The sequence below is a fragment of the Colius striatus genome, chromosome 7, assembly GCF_028858725.1.
Source record: "Colius striatus isolate bColStr4 chromosome 7, bColStr4.1.hap1, whole genome shotgun sequence".
NCBI classification, from domain to species: Eukaryota; Metazoa; Chordata; class Aves; order Coliiformes; family Coliidae; genus Colius; species Colius striatus.
Genome location: NC_084765.1, coordinates 1,544,708 through 1,562,039, shown reverse-complemented (window position 1 = coordinate 1,562,039; position 17,332 = coordinate 1,544,708). Strand labels below are relative to the sequence as shown.

Genomic DNA, 17,332 nt, shown 5'->3' with positions numbered 1-17,332 from the left:
CCGCCGCCTCCTGCACCCCCCACGCCAACCCCAGCACCTCCCACCCCTCAGACAGCCCCACAGCTGAGGCTCCGGTGCCTCCCCGCGGGCTGCTCACCCCGCGCCGCCCCGTAAGGTTTTGGGAGGGGGGGTGTTCTTGGAAAGAGACCCCCACACACACCCATCAGACGTTCCCCTCACGGTGTCCCAGACCTGCCCCCACCTCCTTTTCTCCCGCCCCCACGAGCAGACTGAGAGGAACGGGAGGCGGCGGATGGAGCCAGCGGCGTTTATTGGGGCGGGGGGTGCGGGGCCGGGGTTTTTTGCAGGCAGGGCCCGAGCCAGGGGCCAGGAGCGGGGCTGACGGACTCCGAGCCCCAGACACACAGTTCCCCGGGGCGGACGAGCGGGCCCGGGGGGGCTGGAGGCCGCCCCGCTCCTCTCCATCGCTGGAGGGCAGCATCGGCCCGCGGTGGGACGGGAGGGATGGGAGCGAGATGAGGAGGGGATGGAGACGATGATAAGGGGGATGGAGTGGAGATGGGGTTGGGGATGGAATTGGGATGGGGATAGAGAGAGAATTTGGATGGGGATAGGGATGGAGACAGGGATAGAGATGGGGATCAGGATGAAATTGGGACGGGGATGGAACTGGGAGAAGGATGGAATTGGAATGGGGATGAAACTCGGGTAGAGATGGAAATGGGATGGGGCCAGAGAGATGGTGGGGATGAGATGGAATGAGATGGGTCTGGGAATGGGATGGTGATGGAGCTGGCATGGGGAAGGGTTTGAGAAGGGGTTAGAATTGAGATGGGGATGAGGAGAGCAATGGAATAGGTATGGGGATGGAATGGGGACACAGTGGGACCAAGACAGCAAGGGATAAAAGATGGGATGCATCTTGACACGCAGCCACGGGAAAGTGACCTGTGGGCCCAGACAGGAGCATGAATGAGCAGCTGAGCATGCAGCAGAGCCAGTGTGACCCACGGGGGCCTCTTAGCTGGAGATCGTGGTGACCCCTGTCTCCTCAAAGACCCTCCGGAAGGCGTCCTGCAGGGACACCAGGGAGCAGCGCCTCCGGCAGCTCCCCACCAAGAAGTAGATGAAAGGGTTGATGCTGCTGTTGATGCAGGCGAGCAGGAAAACAACCTGGGAGGGCACAAGGATGTAGCTGAACTGCTGCAGGAAATTCCAGATGCTGAGGGGAAGCATGAAGATGAGGAAGAAGAGGATGGTGAGGAAGATAACGATAAAGAGCTTCTTGGGTTGACGCCTCGTGGAGCCACAAAGGACCTTAATGAAGAGGATGACGTTGGAGATGACCATGGCTGGGGCAAAAATGAGGAAGTTGAGGAGGTACATGGAGATGAGAGCGACCTGGCAGTGCTCGTGCTCGTGCCACAGGCACAGGGAAGTGACTGCAGCAATGACAGCGATGGAGAGGGCCCAGAGCAGGACACACAGCGCGGCTGACAAGCGCTGGGGACGGCGACAGCGGTACCAGAGCGGGCAGAGGACGGACACGCACCTCTCGATGCTGATGGCCGTCAGCAGATACAGGCCCATGTTGTAGCAGAAGAGGGAGAGCAGGAAAGGCGACCTCAGGTACTTCAGGGACACCACCAGGGAGCAGGAGACGCTCTCCACCATGTAGAGGGACACCAAGGCGACCATGAAGAGGAGGAAGGTGAAGTCGGCCACGGCCAGGTTGAGGATGTAGACGGTGATGGGGTTCCTGCGGATGCGGAGGCCGAGCAGCCAGAGGACGGCCCCGTTGCCCAGCAGCCCGCAGAGGCAGACGAGCAGCGTGACGGCGTCCGTGGCCACCTCGGCGACCTCCACCCTGCACGGGCCGTCTCCGGCGGCTGTGGGCGTGGGGGGCGCGGGAGGGGACGGGGGTGTCTGGTTCAGATCCATGGCGGGAGGCGGGATGAGGCCCCCGGCTGCAGTCAGAGGATGGGGAGTCAGTGGGACCCCGAAGGACCTGCCAGAGAGAGGGGTCTGGGTGATGGGGGACAGCGGGGTGACTGGAGGGGCTGGGGTGAGTGCAAAGCAGAGGTGGGGGTCTGCCGGTACCCCAAGGAGGGAGTGCATGTGGGAGCGGGGAGGGGGGCTGTGGGGAGCTCTGGGGAGAGGCAAGCAGCCCCCTGGGCCGGGCTCCCATCCCAACCCCCCCGTCCCTTACCACGCAGCAGCCCAGGGCCGCCCTGCCCACGCCGGGCACGCTCCCTCCCTCCTGCTCCCCTCGCCACGACCTGCTCAGCTGAGGAGATCTGGGGTCCTCAGAAGACCCAAGCAGCCCCGTTTCTCCTCCAAACAAAGCTGCTCTCCGGGGCGTTTCTGCAAGATCACGGGTCAGGTGGTGAGAGAGCACTGGGCAGTTTCACAAACACAGGCTGCTTCTCCTCGCAAATTTCTGCCGGTCCGGTGGGAAAGGAAATGCTTTGGTGCAGAGAATACCCCAGAGGATGAACGCTGCAGCAGCCACATCTTGCTGTGGAAAAATCTTGATGCTTTTAGGATTTGACCTGATATCTCATTTGGCTGGTAATTACCACCTTTCTAATGGTTTTATTGTGCTCCAGTCTCCTTCCCCCACCCTGCCCTGGTGCTGGCATCCTTCTGAGATTGTTCATTACGGTCTGCATTTGCCTCCTAGCCTCCAGACGTGTGAATTGCCACTGTTTCTCCTCAGTCTTCATCCTTCATCGAGCCTGGGTGGGAATTTGGTGGGGGTCAAGCCATGGGTCTAGGAGCTGCAGCACGCTCCTGGACCAGCTGGTACCCATTGAGGGTGCTGGGGGATGACAGTGGGAGGAGTGCAGGGGATGGGACAGGTACAGGACTGGGGGCAATGGCAAGGAATGGCACATGTGAGCCTCCCATCCATCCCTGCACCCCTATACCAGAAGCCCTCATTCATTGGCCAGAGGAGAGGAGGTCTTAGGGACATGGCAATGGACACGGTCTCTCCCTCCTCCCCAGAGCAGCACCGACTGCCCTCTGTGTCCCCTCCAGCCACTGAACCTCCCTTATACTGGTGGGGAAACGGGACCAGATGGTGCTCAAAGCACCTCCTCAGCATCAGCTGTGCTTTGCTTCTACAGCAAGGGCAGAAACCTGCTTCTTCATCTCTTAAGGCTGACATTGTGGCTGTGAATGCTCACACCCTTGCCCAGCTCACCTGCTGTACCCATAGCACAGCCAGTAGGACACCCCACCTCCCAAATCCCTCGTGTCTGAGCATCAGGGTGTTACAGCCCATCCTCACCAGCCTGATAGGGTCACTGGGAAAAGAAACGTGTGCCAGGTGCCGCCAGAGCCAGGCGTGTGCCAGGGCCTGGGATTCCCAGCAGGGTACAGCACAGCACCCAGAAGGGCTGGCACCAGCAGAGGAGCCCGAGCCATGAGTCACCCCCTACACCTCCCTCCACCCTGGACTTTGCCTCCTGTAAATGCTCAGGGCAATAAAATCTGGGCTCTGCAGGGGGAGTGAGCTGTGGCATCTCCCCCCTGCAGCAGGCACTCGGTGGGCAGGGGGCACACACGTGTTTGCACGCCCGGGGATGGGAGCATGCAGAGGAGGGAGCTGGGCAGTGGGAAGGAGAGCTGTACAAGCCTGTGTGTGCACTGAGGGGTGAGAGAAGCGCGTGGAGCTGGGTGTGTGAGCAGGGATAGGTGGGCAAGCACATGTGTGCAACGGACAACTGTGCCCATGTGCAGGCAGGTGTCGGGGGAGATTTGCACACACAGGGAGGGGTTTGCACACAGAGGGAGGGGTTTGCAGGCACAGGCAGAGGTGAGCAGCGTGTGCCAGGCACCGTGTGCCTGCCAAGACGCCCATAGGTCTGTGGGCAGGGCCCGTCAGGCAAGCAGTGGCTGCACCCTGGCCTGGGCGGGTGCCTCCTGCCACCCTGTCACTGTCCCTGTCCCTGTCGAGGTCAGACGAGCTCTGTGGCCCCACTGGCCACCTCCATGCAGCAGGAGCGCAGGGGGCAGAGCCCAGGCCCCCTCAAGGCCGATATCAAGGTTGTCGTGGTGGGGGACGGGGGCTGCGGGAAGACGTGTCTGCTGGTGGCCTTTGCCAGGGGGGACTTCCCCAAGGTAGGAGCTTCCCTGTCCCCTGGCACCTCAGCCCTGCTGGGACACGGGGAAGGGGGGTAAGTCACTGCCCCCAGGTCTCCAGGCTGGTGGTGGAGTGGAGATGGGGCATGGCAGTGGGAGATGGGGCTGGGGGGGCTGGGGGGGCTGGAGCAGGGGGTGATGGGGGTCCAGGGTGGCATCCTCAGGGGGTGGACGGGCGCCTCTCTGGGGTCACAGGCTGGGGAGTGGGGTCTGTCCAGCAGTGAGGGCATGTATGGGATGGTGTGGGGAGGGGGAGCAGCCCACGAGACCCCAGCACCTCTCTCCTGCCCCCCCCCCCCGGCTCATCCTGCCTGCCTGAGGTGCTGCCCCGGGGCTGTGGGGGACAAGCAGCATCCCCACCCTGCTGCTCTGGGGAGGCCCCACCATCTCCTGTCCCCCATTTCCCAACCCTGTGCCCCACCCCTTAGGTTTTCCCCCCCTGCTGCTGCCCACAGACCTGTCTCACCCTCCACCCTGTCCCCTCCAGCTTTATGTCCCCACCGTGTTTGAGAAGTACACGGCCTCCGTCCTGGTTGGTGGCAAGCCCGTGAGGATCCACCTCTGGGACACAGCAGGTGGGTCAGGAGGGGACAGGGCTGGCAGTTGTGCCCCCACTGCCCAGCCCGTGGGTCCCACACTGTGGGTTGTGCCTCGGGGGGGCGTCCCCACGCTACTGTGGGTGATGGAAGGTTAACTCACAGCTGGGTCAAGGGAACATCACTGTGTCACTCTCAGCAGTGCTGCCTTTCTGTCCCCAAAACCCCTCTGTGCCCCCAGGCTGGGAGGAGACCCAGCCCAGTTGCTTACTGGGGTGTAATGGTCTGCTTCTCCACCCACCAGGACAGGAAGATTACGACAGGCTTCGCCCGCTGTCTTACTCAGACTCAGACGTTGTCCTTATCTGCTTTGACGTCACCAACCCCATCAGCTACAACAACATCCCAACCAAGGTAAAGCAGCTGCTCCCACCCCCCCATCATCCCAGGGGAGGTGCTGAGGAGCTGGAGCTGCCCATCCCATATCCCCAGTGACACATCTGTGTGTGTCCCAGAGCTGCTGCCCATCCCATGTCCCCAGTGACAAGTGTGTCCATCCCCTGGAGCTGTTGCCCATCCCATGTCCCCAGTGACACATCTGTGTGTCCCAGAGCTGCTGCCCATCCCATATCCCCAGTGACACATGTGTGTGTCCCCTGGAGCTGCTGCCCATCCCATGTCCCCAGTGACACATGTGTGTGTCCCAGAGCTGCTGCCCATCCCATGTCCCCAGTGACACATGTGTGTGTGTGTCCTGGAGCTGCTGCCCATCCCATATCCCCAGTGACACATGTGTGTGTGTGTCCCAGAGCTGCTGCCCATCCCATGTCCCCAGTGACACGTGTGTGTGTGTGTGCTGGAGCTGCTGCCCATCCCATATCCCCAGTGACAAGTGTGTGTGTGTCCTGGAGCTGCTGCCCATCCCATGTCCCCAGTGACAAGTGTGTGTATGTCCCCTGGAGCTGCTGCCCATCCCATGTCCCCAGTGACACATGTGTGTATGTCCCCTGGAGCTGCTGCCCATCCCATGTCCCCAGTGACAAGTGTGTGTATGTCCCCTGGAGCTGCTGCCCATCCCATGTCCCCAGTGACAAGTGTGTGTGTGTCCTGGAGCTGCTGCCCATCCCATGTCCCCAGTGACACATCTGTGTGTCCCCTGGAGCTGCTGCCCATCCCATATCCCCAGTGACACATGTGTGTGTGTCCCCTGGAGCTGCTGCCCATCCCATGTCCCCAGTGACACATGTGTGTGTGTCCCAGAGCTGCTGCCCATCCCATGTCCCCAGTGACACATCTGTGTGTCCCCTGGAGCTGCTGCCCATCCCATATCCCCAGTGATACATCTGTGTGTCCCCTGGAGCTGCTGCCCATCCCATGTCCCCAGTGACACATGTGTGTGTGTCCCAGAGCTGCTGCCCATCCCATGTCCCCAGTGACACATCTGTGTGTCCCCTGGAGCTGCTGCCCATCCCATGTCCCCAGTGATACATCTGTGTGTCCCCTGGAGCTGCTGCCCATCCCATGTCCCCAGTGACACATGTGTGTGTGTGTCCCGAAGCTGCTGCCCATCCCATGTCCCCAGTGACACATCTGTGTGTCCCCTAGAGCTGCTGCCCATCCCATGTCCCCAGTGATACATCTGTGTGTCCCCTGGAGCTGCTGCCCATCCCATGTCCCCAGTGACACATGTGTGTGTGTGTCCCGAAGCTGCTGCCCATCCCATGTCCCCAGTGACACATCTGTGTGTCCCCTGGAGCTGCTGCCCATCCCATGTCCCCAGTGACACATCTGTGTGTCCCCTGGAGCTGCTGCCCATCCCATGTCCCCAGTGACACATGTGTGTGTGTCCCGAAGCTGCTGCCCATCCCATGTCCCCAGTGACACATGTGTGTGTCCCCTGGAGCTGCTGCCCATCCCATATCCCCAGTGACAAGTGTGTGTGTGTCCCCTGGAGCTGCTGCCCATCCCATATCCCCAGTGACACATGTGTGTGTGTCCCCTGGAGCTGCTGCCCATCCCATATCCCCAGTGACACATGTGTGTGTGTGTCCCAGAGCTGCTGCCCATCCCATATCCCCAGTGACACATGTGTGTGTCTCCTGGAGCTGCTGCCCATCCCATGTCCCCAGTGACACGTGTGTGTGTGTGTCCCCTGGAGCTGCTGCCCATCCCATGTCCCCAGTGACACATGTGTGTGTGTCCCCTGGAGCTGCTGCCCATCCCATGTCCCCAGTGACACATCTGTGTGTGTCCCAGAGCTGCTGCCCATCCCATGTCCCCAGTGACAAGTGTGTGTGTCCCCTGGAGCTGCTGCCCATCCCATGTCCCCAGTGACACATGTGTGTGTGTGCTGGAGCTGCTGCCCATCCCATGTCCCCAGTGACAAGTGTGTGTGTGTGTGCTGGAGCTGCTGCCCATCCCATGTCCCCAGTGACACATGTGTGTGTGTGCTGGAGCTGCTGCCCATCCCATGTCCCCAGTGACAAGTGTGTGTGTGTGCTGGAGCTGCTGCCCATCCCATATCCCCAGTGACAAGTGTGTGTGTGTGCTGGAGCTGTTGCCCATCCCATATCCCCAGTGACACATCTGTGTGTCCCCTGGAGCTGTTGCCCATCCCATATCCCCAGTGACACATGTGTGTGTGTCCCCTGGAGCTGCTGCCCATCCCATGTCCCCAGTGACAAGTGTGTGGGTGTCCTGGAGCTGCTGCCCATCCCATGTCCCCAGTGACAAGTGTGTGTGTGTGCTGGAGCTGCTGCCCATCCCATATCCCCAGTGACAAGTGTGTGTGTGTGTGCTGGAGCTGCTGCCCATCCCATATCCCCAGTGACAAGTGTGTGTGTGTGCTGGAGCTGTTGCCCATCCCATATCCCCAGTGACACATCTGTGTGTCCCCTGGAGCTGTTGCCCATCCCATATCCCCAGTGACACATCTGTGTGTCCCCTGGAGCTGCTGCCCATCCCATATCCCCAGTGACACATCTGTGTGTCCCCTGGAGCTGCTGCCCATCCCATGTCCCCAGTGACACGTGTGTGCCCCCCCCAGTGGTACCCAGAGGTGAACCACTTCTGCAAGGGCATCCCAGTGCTGCTGGTGGGCTGCAAGTCGGACCTGCGGCGGGACCAGGCGGTGCTGAGGAAGCTGCAGGAGGGGCACCTGGAGCCCATCACCTACCAGCAGGCAAGTGGCCACCCCGCCATGGGCTCAGCACGGGGAAAGGGGGGAAGACGAGGGGCTCTGACCCCCTCTGCTCCCCGCAGGGAGAGGCCATGGCCCGGCAGGTCCACGCCGTGTCCTACTTGGAGTGCTCGGCCCGCTACCAGGAGAACATCGGGGCCATCTTCGCGGAAGCCTGCCGTGCCGCCCTCAGCGCCACGCGCCGCAGCCAGCGCAGGAAGCGACCCAGGAGGGGCTGCGTGCTCTGCTGAGCCCCCCGCCCCCGGCACAGCCCCTGTCACCTCCCGCTGTCCCCCCAGCCCGGGGCTTGGGACAGCGGCACCTCAGCTCCCCGCTGCTGCCAGCACCCTCCTGCCACTGCCGGACCTCTGCTGCCACCGCCGGTCGCCATGGGGTGACAGCAGGAAGGGACCCCCAGGGAAGACCTGCTGCGGTCTGCAAGCAGTGAACTGATTTGAGGGGTGGCAAGGGGGTGTCCCCCTCCTGCTGGCAGGCCAGCGAGGGACGGGCAACCCGGCGGGATGCCGGTGCAGCTCTGCCATTAAAGTTCAAGGCACATCAGTGCAGCCCCGTCCCTGTGTCCAGAGATGGGAGTCCCGCTGCAGCCATGGCACTGAGCCCCTCCTGCCCTGTGGCTGCGGCTCCCTGTGCGTGTATATACATGTGTAGGCACATGTGCTGCATGTAGGTGTGTGTGCTGCATGTCTGTAGGGGTGTGTGCATATCTGCTGCATGTGTAGGGGTGTGTGTGTGCTGCATGTCTGTAGGGGTGTGTGCATGTCTGCTGCATGTGTAGGTGTGTATGTGTGTGTGCTGCATGTCTGCAGGGGGGTGTGCATGTCTGCTAGGGGGGTGTGGGGGTGTGTGTGTGTGCTGCATGTCTGCAGGGGGGGTGTGCATTGCTGCATGTATAGGTGTGTGTGTGCTGCATGTCTGTAGGGGTGTGTGCATGTCTGCTGCATGTGTAGGTGTGTATGTGTGTGTGCTGCATGTCTGCAGGGGTGTGTGCATTGCTTCATGTATAGGTGTGTGTGTGCTGCATGTCTGTAGGGGTGTGTGCATCTCTGCTGCATGTATACAGGTGTGTACTGCACATTTGTATGTGTGTATGCATGCATATGCTGCATGTATACACCTGTGTAAGTATGTATCCTGCATGTATAGGGATGTGCATGTGGGTGCTGCATGCATACAGGTATATAAGCATGTACATAAGTGTGTGCTGCACAGATATAGGAGTGCATGTGTGTGCTGCATGTCTGCAGGCGCATGTATGCATCAAAATACACGTGTATGCATGTATGCAGCTGTGTATCCACGTGTGCTGCACATATACAGATGGGAGTATGCAGGTATAGCTGTGTATGCGTGTGCTGCATGTATATAGGTGTGTGTATGCATATGTCCAGGCATGCATGCACATATATGGGTGTGTATGCATGTATATAGCTGTGAATACATGTGCTGCATGTATATAGGTGTGTGTATGCATGTGTCCAGGCATGCATGCACATATATGGATGTGTATGCATGTATATAGCTGTGTATGCATGCTGCACATCTATAGGTGTGAGTATGCATGTGTCCAGGCATGCATGCACATATATGGGTGTGTATGCATGTATATAGCTGTATATGCATGCTGCACATCTATAGGTGTGTGTATGCATGTGTCCAGGCATGCATGCACATATATGGGTGTGTATGCATGTATATAGCTGTATATGCATGCTGCACATCTATAGGTGTGTGTATGCATGCGTCTAGGCATGTATGCACATATATGGGTGTGTATGCATGTATATAGCTGTGAATGCATGTGCTGCATGTATATAGGTGTGTGTATGCATGTGTCCAGGCATACATGCACATATATGGATGTGTATGCATGTATATAGCTGTGTATGCATGCTGCACATCTATAGGTGTGTGTATGCATGTGTCCAGGCATGCATGCACATATATGGGTGTGTATGCATGTATATAGCTGTGTATGCATGCTGCACATCTATAGGTGTGTGTATGCATGTGTCCAGGCATGCATGCACATATATGGGTGTGTATGCATGTATATAGCTGTGTGTGCATGCTGCACATATATAGGTGTGTGTATGCATGTGTCCAGGCATGCATGCACATATATGGGTGTGTATGCATGTATATAGCTGTGTGTGCATGCTGCACATATATAGGTGTGTGTATGCACATATATGGGTGTGTATGCATGTATATAGCTGTATATGCATGCTGCACATCTATAGGTGTGTGTATGCATGTGTCCAGGCATGCATGCACATATATGGGTGTGTATGCATGTATATAGCTGTGTATGCATGCTGCACATCTATAGGTGTGAGTATGCATGTGTCCAGGCATGCATGCACATATATGAGTGTGTATGCATGTATATAGCTGTGTGTGCATGCTGCACATATATAGGTGTGTGTATGCACATATATGGGTGTGTATGCATGTATATAGCTGTGTATGCATGCTGCACATCTATAGGTGTGAGTATGCATGTGTCCAGGCATGCATGCACATATATGGGTGTGTATGCATGTATATAGCTGTGTATGCATCCTGCACATCCATAGGTGTGTGTATGCACATATATGGGTGTGTATGCATGTATATAGCTGTGTATGCATGCTGCACATCTATAGGTGTGTGTATGCATGTGTCCAGGCATGCATGCACATATATGGGTGTGTATGCATGTATATAGCTGTGTATGCATGCTGCACATCTATAGGTGTGAGTATGCATGTGTCCAGGCATGCATGCACATATATGGGTGTGTATGCATGTATATAGCTGTGTATGCATGCTGCACATCTATAGGTGTGTGTATGCATGTGTCCAGGCATGCATGCACATATATGGGTGTGTATGCATGTATATAGCTGTGTATGCATGCTGCACATCTATAGGTGTGAGTATGCATGTGTCCAGGCATGCATGCACACATATGGGTGTGTATGCATGTATATAGCTGTGTATGCATGCTGCACATCTATAGGTGTGTGTATGCATGTGTCCAGGCATGCATGCACACATATGGGTGTGTATGCATGTATATAGCTGTGTATGCATGCTGCACATCTATAGGTGTGTGTATGCATGTGTCCAGGCATGCATGCACATATATGGGTGTGTATGCATGTATATAGCTGTGTGTGCATGCTGCACATATATAGGTGTGTGTATGCACATATATGGGTGTGTATGCATGTATATAGCTGTGTATGCATGCTGCACATCTATAGGTGTGTGTATGCATGTGTCCAGGCATGCATGCACATATATGGGTGTGTATGCATGTATATAGCTGTGTATGCATGCTGCACATCTATAGGTGTGTGTATGCATGCATCTAGGCATGCATGCACATATATGGGTGTGTATGCATGTATATAGCTGTATATGCATGCTGCACATCTATAGGTGTGTGTATGCATGCATCTAGGCATGCATGCACATATATGGGTGTGTATGCATGTATATAGCTGTGTATGCATGCTGCACATATATAGGTGTGTGTATGCACATATATGGGTGTGTATGCATGTATATAGCTGTGTATGCATGCTCTGCATGTATATAGGTGTATGTATGCATGTATCTAGGCATGTATGCACACATAGGGGTGTGTATGCATGCATACAGCTGTGTATGCATGTGCTGCACGTCCATAGGCGTGTGTACGCATGCATCTAGGCATGCATGCACACATATGGGTGTGTACGCATGCACATAGCCGTGTATGCGTGCGCTGCACGTCCGCAGGTGCGTGCTCCATGTCGGTACGTGCGTGCTGCATGTGCACCGGCGCGTGCTCCACGCGTGCACTACACGGCGCCGGTGCGCTCGGGGTGCGCGCAGCTGCACGCGCGCGGGTGCATGCACAGCCCTACGTACACACCCCCGCGCACACACGCGCACCCCCCCCCACACACCCCCCCCACGCACGCGGGACCCCCGCGCGCAGCCCGGTCTCGCGGCTCCTCCTCCCCCCGCCCAACCCGCCGTGCGCACGCGCGGGGCGGGGCCGGGCGCGGGGCGGGGCGGGGCGGGGCCAGCGGGGGCGGGGCCGCTGCCGGGACGTGCGCGCGCCCAGCGGCGGCGGCGGCGCGGGGCCGGGCGTTGCGGGGGGGCGGGGGGCGGGAGCCGCGGCGCGTGCGCACGGCCGTTGGCGGGGGAGGCGGCGGGGGGGGGGGGTCAGGGGAGGTTGCGGGCGGCGCAGGCGCAGTGCGGCGGCCGAGTCAGTGTGTATGTGAGACTCTGACGGGTTCAAAATGGCGGCGGCGGCTCCTGTGTGAGGAGGGGAACCGCGTCCCGGCCGGGGGGCGGCGGGGCGGGCGGCGGGGCGCGGGAGCGGCGGGAGGCGGCGGCGGCCGGGCGCTTGCGGGGCCGGCGGCGGCTCGGCACCTGGCGCCGGGGGGGGTGCGGCGGGGAGCGGCGGCGGCGGCGGAGGGGGGGGACGCGGCGCCGGGCGGACGCGGCGCCGGGCCGGGGAGCGGGGCCCGCGGGCAGCGGGTCGGGGCGGCCGGCGGGGCTGTCAGCGGCCGCTCGCCGCGGCGGGGGCGGCGGGGCGCGGGGAGGGAGGAGGCGGCGGGGCCGGGGAAGGGGGGGGGGGTGAGGCGTGGGGCGTCGCGGCGGCCCGGGCCCGGGCCCGGGGCGCGATCGCTGCCTGACCCGGGGGTTCCTTCCCCGACTCTTCTGTTTCTCCCCGTCTCGGCGTTAGAAGAGGACAAAGGCGCCGGAGAGACCTGGTGAGCCGCTGGCGGGGGGCGGGCGGCGGTGGGGGGGGTGGGGGGGTCCGGCGCCGTCCCGCCGCCCCCGGACGACCCCTCAAGTTTCCGCGAGTCCCCGGGAGAGGAGTCGGGCGGCGCAGCCGCTGCCCCGGGCGGGAGGGGGCGGGCGGGTCTCCCCTTCCTGGCGGCCCCCGGGGAGGCGAGGCCGGGAAGTTCGGTGGGCAGGGGAGCGCTGGGGGCGGACGGCCCCCGGGGCCGGAGGGTACCGGCTTACAGCTCCCCGAGCACCGTCCCAGGGCTTCCCCCGCCGCCGCTTTGTTCTGCCGGGCAGGGGCTGTTTCCCTCCTGCCCCGACGGCGGGGCGGGGGCGGCGGCGCCGGGACGGGACGGGCTGGAGGTTGCCCCGCGGTGCGGGTGTTGCGAACGGGCTGCTGGGTTGTTCTCGGGGTTGTCTGGTTGTTTCTACACCGAGTTGAGCGAGCGCGGGGCAAGCTCGTCGGGCTGTCTCGGCTGAGCCGGGAGCGCTGTCCCGAGCGCTGCGGGGAGGGGGGAGACGCTGGCGGGAGAGGAACCGCTCCGCTGTCAAACCGCGCTCCGAGGGGCAGCGGAGAGCAGGAGGGGAGTGGGTTGTGTCTGAGCTGGGGCAGCGGTTCCGTAACGCTACACTGGGCGGCGGGTTCCTTCCCCGAAGGTCTGACATACGCATGGTTCTGGGGTTTAAGGGTACACACGGGCTTTGGGTTCTTTCCGTGGCTTTTAAAGGGGGGGGAGGGAACAGAAAAGTTGAGGTGCCATCCGATTCCCCGGGGGTTTTGCCGTGTTATCGGGTGGTGACACGAGGTGGCAGCTTCTGAGACCCGAGTGTGTGGGTCTTGTCAAGCGACTCCCGTGGCCGCAGCCCCGCTCAAGCCGTGTGTGACAGAGAGGTCCCCTGCGCCTTCCCCCTTCACGGGAGCTGCTCTCTGGAGCCTCTCCCGAGTGCCAGAGGACGGCAGTCGTGTTGTTCCGAGGACTTGGTTCTCCGGTGTGCAGTCTGTGGGGAAAGCAGCCTTCTCCCCTCCTGCCCTCAGGAGTCTGACAGCAGCTTGTGTGTTTTCTATCCCCGTGTGGGCCAGCTGAGCTGCAGCTTGTGCTGGGGGTAGTGCAGAGCGGAGGCTCTTGCCCCATCCCAGCCCTGCAGCTCAGGCTGCCTGAGGGAACAGCTGATAAAGCCATTTACTCTAGGTCATGCCTAAAGTTAGCATGGGAGCGGTCAAAGTTGAGGTGGGCTCACGCACACAGGGTTCTCTTCACCCTGCATGGCGGTGTGGGATCGGCCTCCACATAAGCCAAGAAGTTGAGGGGTGTAGGCATGTCATCTCTCTGTGTGCTCTGCCTCACTGTTTCCCTCTGACTTCAAAGGAGGAAGAGGAGGAAGACAGCAGTCCTGGAGTGTCCTTCTCGCTCTCTTCAGAAGAGTCGGAGATGGAGCCCGAGGAAGAAAGGATCCGTTACAGCCAAAGACTGGTCAGTACCGGCCCCAAACACTCCTACTCTGCTCTTGCTTCTGCTCCACCTGAAGAAAAGGCTTTTGTTGGTAACAGGGTTAACCAACCCTAAAAAAAGTCACTGTGGCAGGTCAGTGCAGCCTGCCCAGAGGTGTTATCTCAGCCAGCAGAGGCTTAGGTGGCTCCGTGGCTCCTGCCTGGGACGCAGAGTGCCCTGGTGAAAGGCACTTGGCTCTGGAAGAAGAGAGGTTTAGGGACTGAGTCTGCAGAAGGTGGTTTGTGCAGCTGCTGGACAGAAGTCTGAAATGAGTGGCAGTGTAGCTCGTGGCAGGGCAGGTTTTCTCCATGTGTGTATTACAAGCAGAGAAGCCGAGATACTGTCTGTTACCACGATGTCAGCCTGGACTTGATTTGAGCGTGCTGTGAAATCTGACAAAAGCAGCTCCAGCTCCAAGCTCAAGTTGACTTGTGCCTGTGCACATGTGCATGTCTCTTCTCCTGGTGTTTTCTTTCAGAGGGAACTGTTCCAAAAGCCGGGTCTTAGGCCCTGTCAGGAGCTCTGGCTCAGCTGATGTTTGCGCCGCTGGTTGGGGAGTTGAGCTCTAACTGTGAGCAGTTTGAAAGCAGCTGCTCTGAGAGTCTGAGATAATATTCCCAGAGATGCCAGGGATAGGGAGGCTGCTGTGTCTCCTGCAGATCAGTTTCATGTTGTCTGAGGCAGCTGTGAGCCCCCTGGCAAAGGAGAGTGTTTGCTCTGTGACAGCAGGGGCTGTGTGTCCCTGTGGCTCACCTTCAGGGCGCTCTCTGTAAAGGTAAAGCCTTATCCTTTAATACTCTGAAACTGTTTGGTGTCAGGCAGTGTGGCACTTGGCATTAAGCTTTGCCCTCAAGACTGAGCAGTTCTTGTTGCTGCTGGGTGCCTGGCCATAGAAGAGGTGGCAGGGACTTGTGGTCAGCGTGTGCTGAGGGATGGGAATCCTCTGCTGAGGGGGGAAGCAGTTAATCCAGCCTTGGCCCCCACGGAGAGGGTGATACTGCATAGGCCAGGGTTTGTCCAAACACCTTCCTGTAGGTCTGCTCCTTTCCTGGTGCTGCTTGGTGTCTGCTTCACAGACAGGATTGTTATACTGGGTGGTTTGGCATCTATGATGTTATAGTCAGCTGCCTTAGCCCACTCTGGGAACCTGAAGTGACTGACTTGAAGTGGTTTTGAGTCTTTTCTCCTTTTTTTGAGTGGGTGCTTAAAAAAAGTAGAACCCCAAACCAAACTGTAATACTTCTGTGGGCCCTTCAAGATGGCTTGTTCTTCTCAGGTGCTTTGCTTTAATTTGGCAATGCTGCCAGAAGCAGCAGCCTCACCTCCTCCCTTGCCCTGACACACTTGTTCGCACAACTTGCAGCTCAAGCTGCTGGTTGGACTGGGGAGCAACCATTCCTCTAGGCAGCAGTGAGGCTGGTGGGATGGCTTCTCTTGGAGGCAACACTGGCTTCAGGTTTTGATTAAACTATGCTCTTGATGAGCTGAAGTAACTCAAAGTGGCTGGGTAAAGACTCAGCAGATGAAGGGGACGAGTGCCCAGGAACTTAGCTGTTTAAAAATACTTCTAATCTCACAAGTAAGAGTCACCAGGAAGAGTTGCTGTCCTAGGGTAGGTAGCCCAGGCTCCAACACACTGTGCTAAGCTGGATGAGTGGCTACATGCTGATGAGCTACGTGCTTAAGGGGCTTGGGAAGGCACATGGGCAGCAAGCAGAGGATGAGGCTCACCTAGGCTCTGTGGCCTCAGGAGCGTGCTGGCTCTGCTGGCCTGCAGCCCAGAGCAGGAGGCATCAGCCCTGGATGGTAGGTAAGGCTTGGTTCATGCCTCCTTCTTCCCTTTTCCTGGGAACTTCAGCTTGTTGGGCTCTCTTGCTCTGTCATTAAAGGACCTTTAAAGGATGCTGGGTGTTTTTTCCAAGGTGCATGCTTTGAAATGCAAGGAGCTGTTCTCTTAGTGTTTCTAGTCCTTACAGAGTAAGGTATCACAGATGAATTATCCAGCAAGATAAAAGTGCTGAATATGGCTTATTTGAATATCCTACTCCCACATCTTCCTTGGTCTTGGGAGTTGGTTTTAACATGCCTACATGAGAAGCTCTAGGTAGGGAAGCAAGTAGTTGGTAGTGCTGTACTTCAGTGCTTCTGCTGTGTGACTGGGGATCAATGTGGGTGTGAGAGCAAAAGGACAAAAAAAGACCAACATCCAAGGGTGACAGTGGCCCTACCAGCCAAACAGCCTTGGCCACAGTCAGTTCTGGTGGTGAGGGAGCTGAATTAATTGCATGGGCAAGTAGCATGGCTTGAGGTGGCAGGAGGAGGTGGCTTTTTGGTGTGTTAGGGTGATGATACCAACAGCATCTTTTGGCTGGCTGCTTTCCATCAGAGTGTAGAGAAGATCTTGAGCATTTTGTACTGCTTTTCCTTCCTCCAGTTCAAGAAAAATCTGACCTCTGTGTATTTTCTGGATGCATTTGTCAGTATTGATGAGAGAGGGAAGCTGAACCTCTGGTTTGGATATAGCTGCATTCCTGTGAGAGCTCTCTGCCAGCTGACACGTTGCTCTGTAGCCACATTGTTCTGTGCTTGCTTCCTAGCTCAGGGTCCACCACTCCCAAGAGTTTGAGGGCCTGGGTGAACCTGACAGGCTCTCTTGTACCCAGCTGAAGCAATTAGACTGTGGCAGAAGCTGTGCCACAGCTCTGGGAGGCTGAGGCAGGTAGGGGAAGCCTGGGGATGATGCTGTGCCAGTGGACAGAGTGTGCAGGGTAAGGGGTGTCCACGTTCCAGAGGTTCAGCTGGGCCTCCCTGACCCATGAGGAGTGGAGGATGGGGCTTGTCAGAATGGGACGTGCTCCTGCTCCTCAGCTTTGGAATGGGGCAGTGCTTTGGGGATTGATTGGAGGTGCTGGCTTCATAAGCTGGAGATGCATGTTTTGCAGGCCCTTAATCAGGGAGCTGAAATGCTCCATTGTGTCCTGTGGCCCGAGTGCCAGTGCAGCCCTGGCACTAACAATGCCATGGGCCCTCTCTGAGACTTGGAAGCCTTTTGCTGACTGTCAGTGGGTGCTCACACCCAGCCCACGTCCCTGCAAGGAGACAGAGGGGCCTACTGGCACCTGGAGCAGGAGCCTGCACTCCTGAAAGGCAGGAGCAGCACCGCAAGCAGCTCTGGCTGTGGACTAACAGCTCTGGAGAACCAGAAGTGCTGTGCTGCTCAGGTACTC

The 17,332-nt window shown here is 58.5% G+C and overlaps 3 protein-coding genes across 4 annotated transcripts in view; 2 read left to right on the top strand and 1 right to left on the bottom strand.

Moving 5' to 3' along the window:
- Window positions 1-981: 981 nt before the first annotated feature.
- LOC104552325 (mas-related G-protein coupled receptor member H) lies at window positions 982-1,902 on the bottom strand. Its single transcript, XM_010210801.2, has one exon. The coding sequence runs from the start codon at window positions 1,900-1,902 to the stop codon at window positions 982-984; it is 921 nt and encodes a 306-aa protein (XP_010209103.2).
- A 2,058-nt stretch (window positions 1,903-3,960) lies between these two features.
- On the top strand, window positions 3,961-8,075 carry RHOD (ras homolog family member D). Its single transcript, XM_061999527.1, has 5 exons — window positions 3,961-4,089; window positions 4,598-4,685; window positions 4,951-5,060; window positions 7,693-7,827; window positions 7,908-8,075. Exons 1-5 carry the CDS (start codon window positions 3,961-3,963, stop codon window positions 8,073-8,075), a joined length of 630 nt encoding a protein of 209 aa, XP_061855511.1.
- Window positions 8,076-12,054: 3,979 nt separating this feature from the next.
- The window catches only part of KDM2A (lysine demethylase 2A), a 46,109-nt gene continuing 40,831 nt past the window's right edge, over window positions 12,055-17,332 (top strand). The window contains exons 1-3 of one of the 2 annotated variants that reach the window (XM_061999551.1): window positions 12,055-12,096; window positions 12,572-12,599; window positions 13,983-14,087. In XM_061999551.1, the coding sequence (XP_061855535.1) occupies window positions 14,046-14,087 (42 nt within the window). In that variant the 5' untranslated portion in view covers window positions 12,055-12,096; window positions 12,572-12,599; window positions 13,983-14,045. Of the gene's footprint in view, window positions 12,143-12,571; window positions 12,600-13,982; window positions 14,088-17,332 lie in introns of both variants that reach the window. The other variant, XM_061999550.1, reaches the window with a different exon arrangement.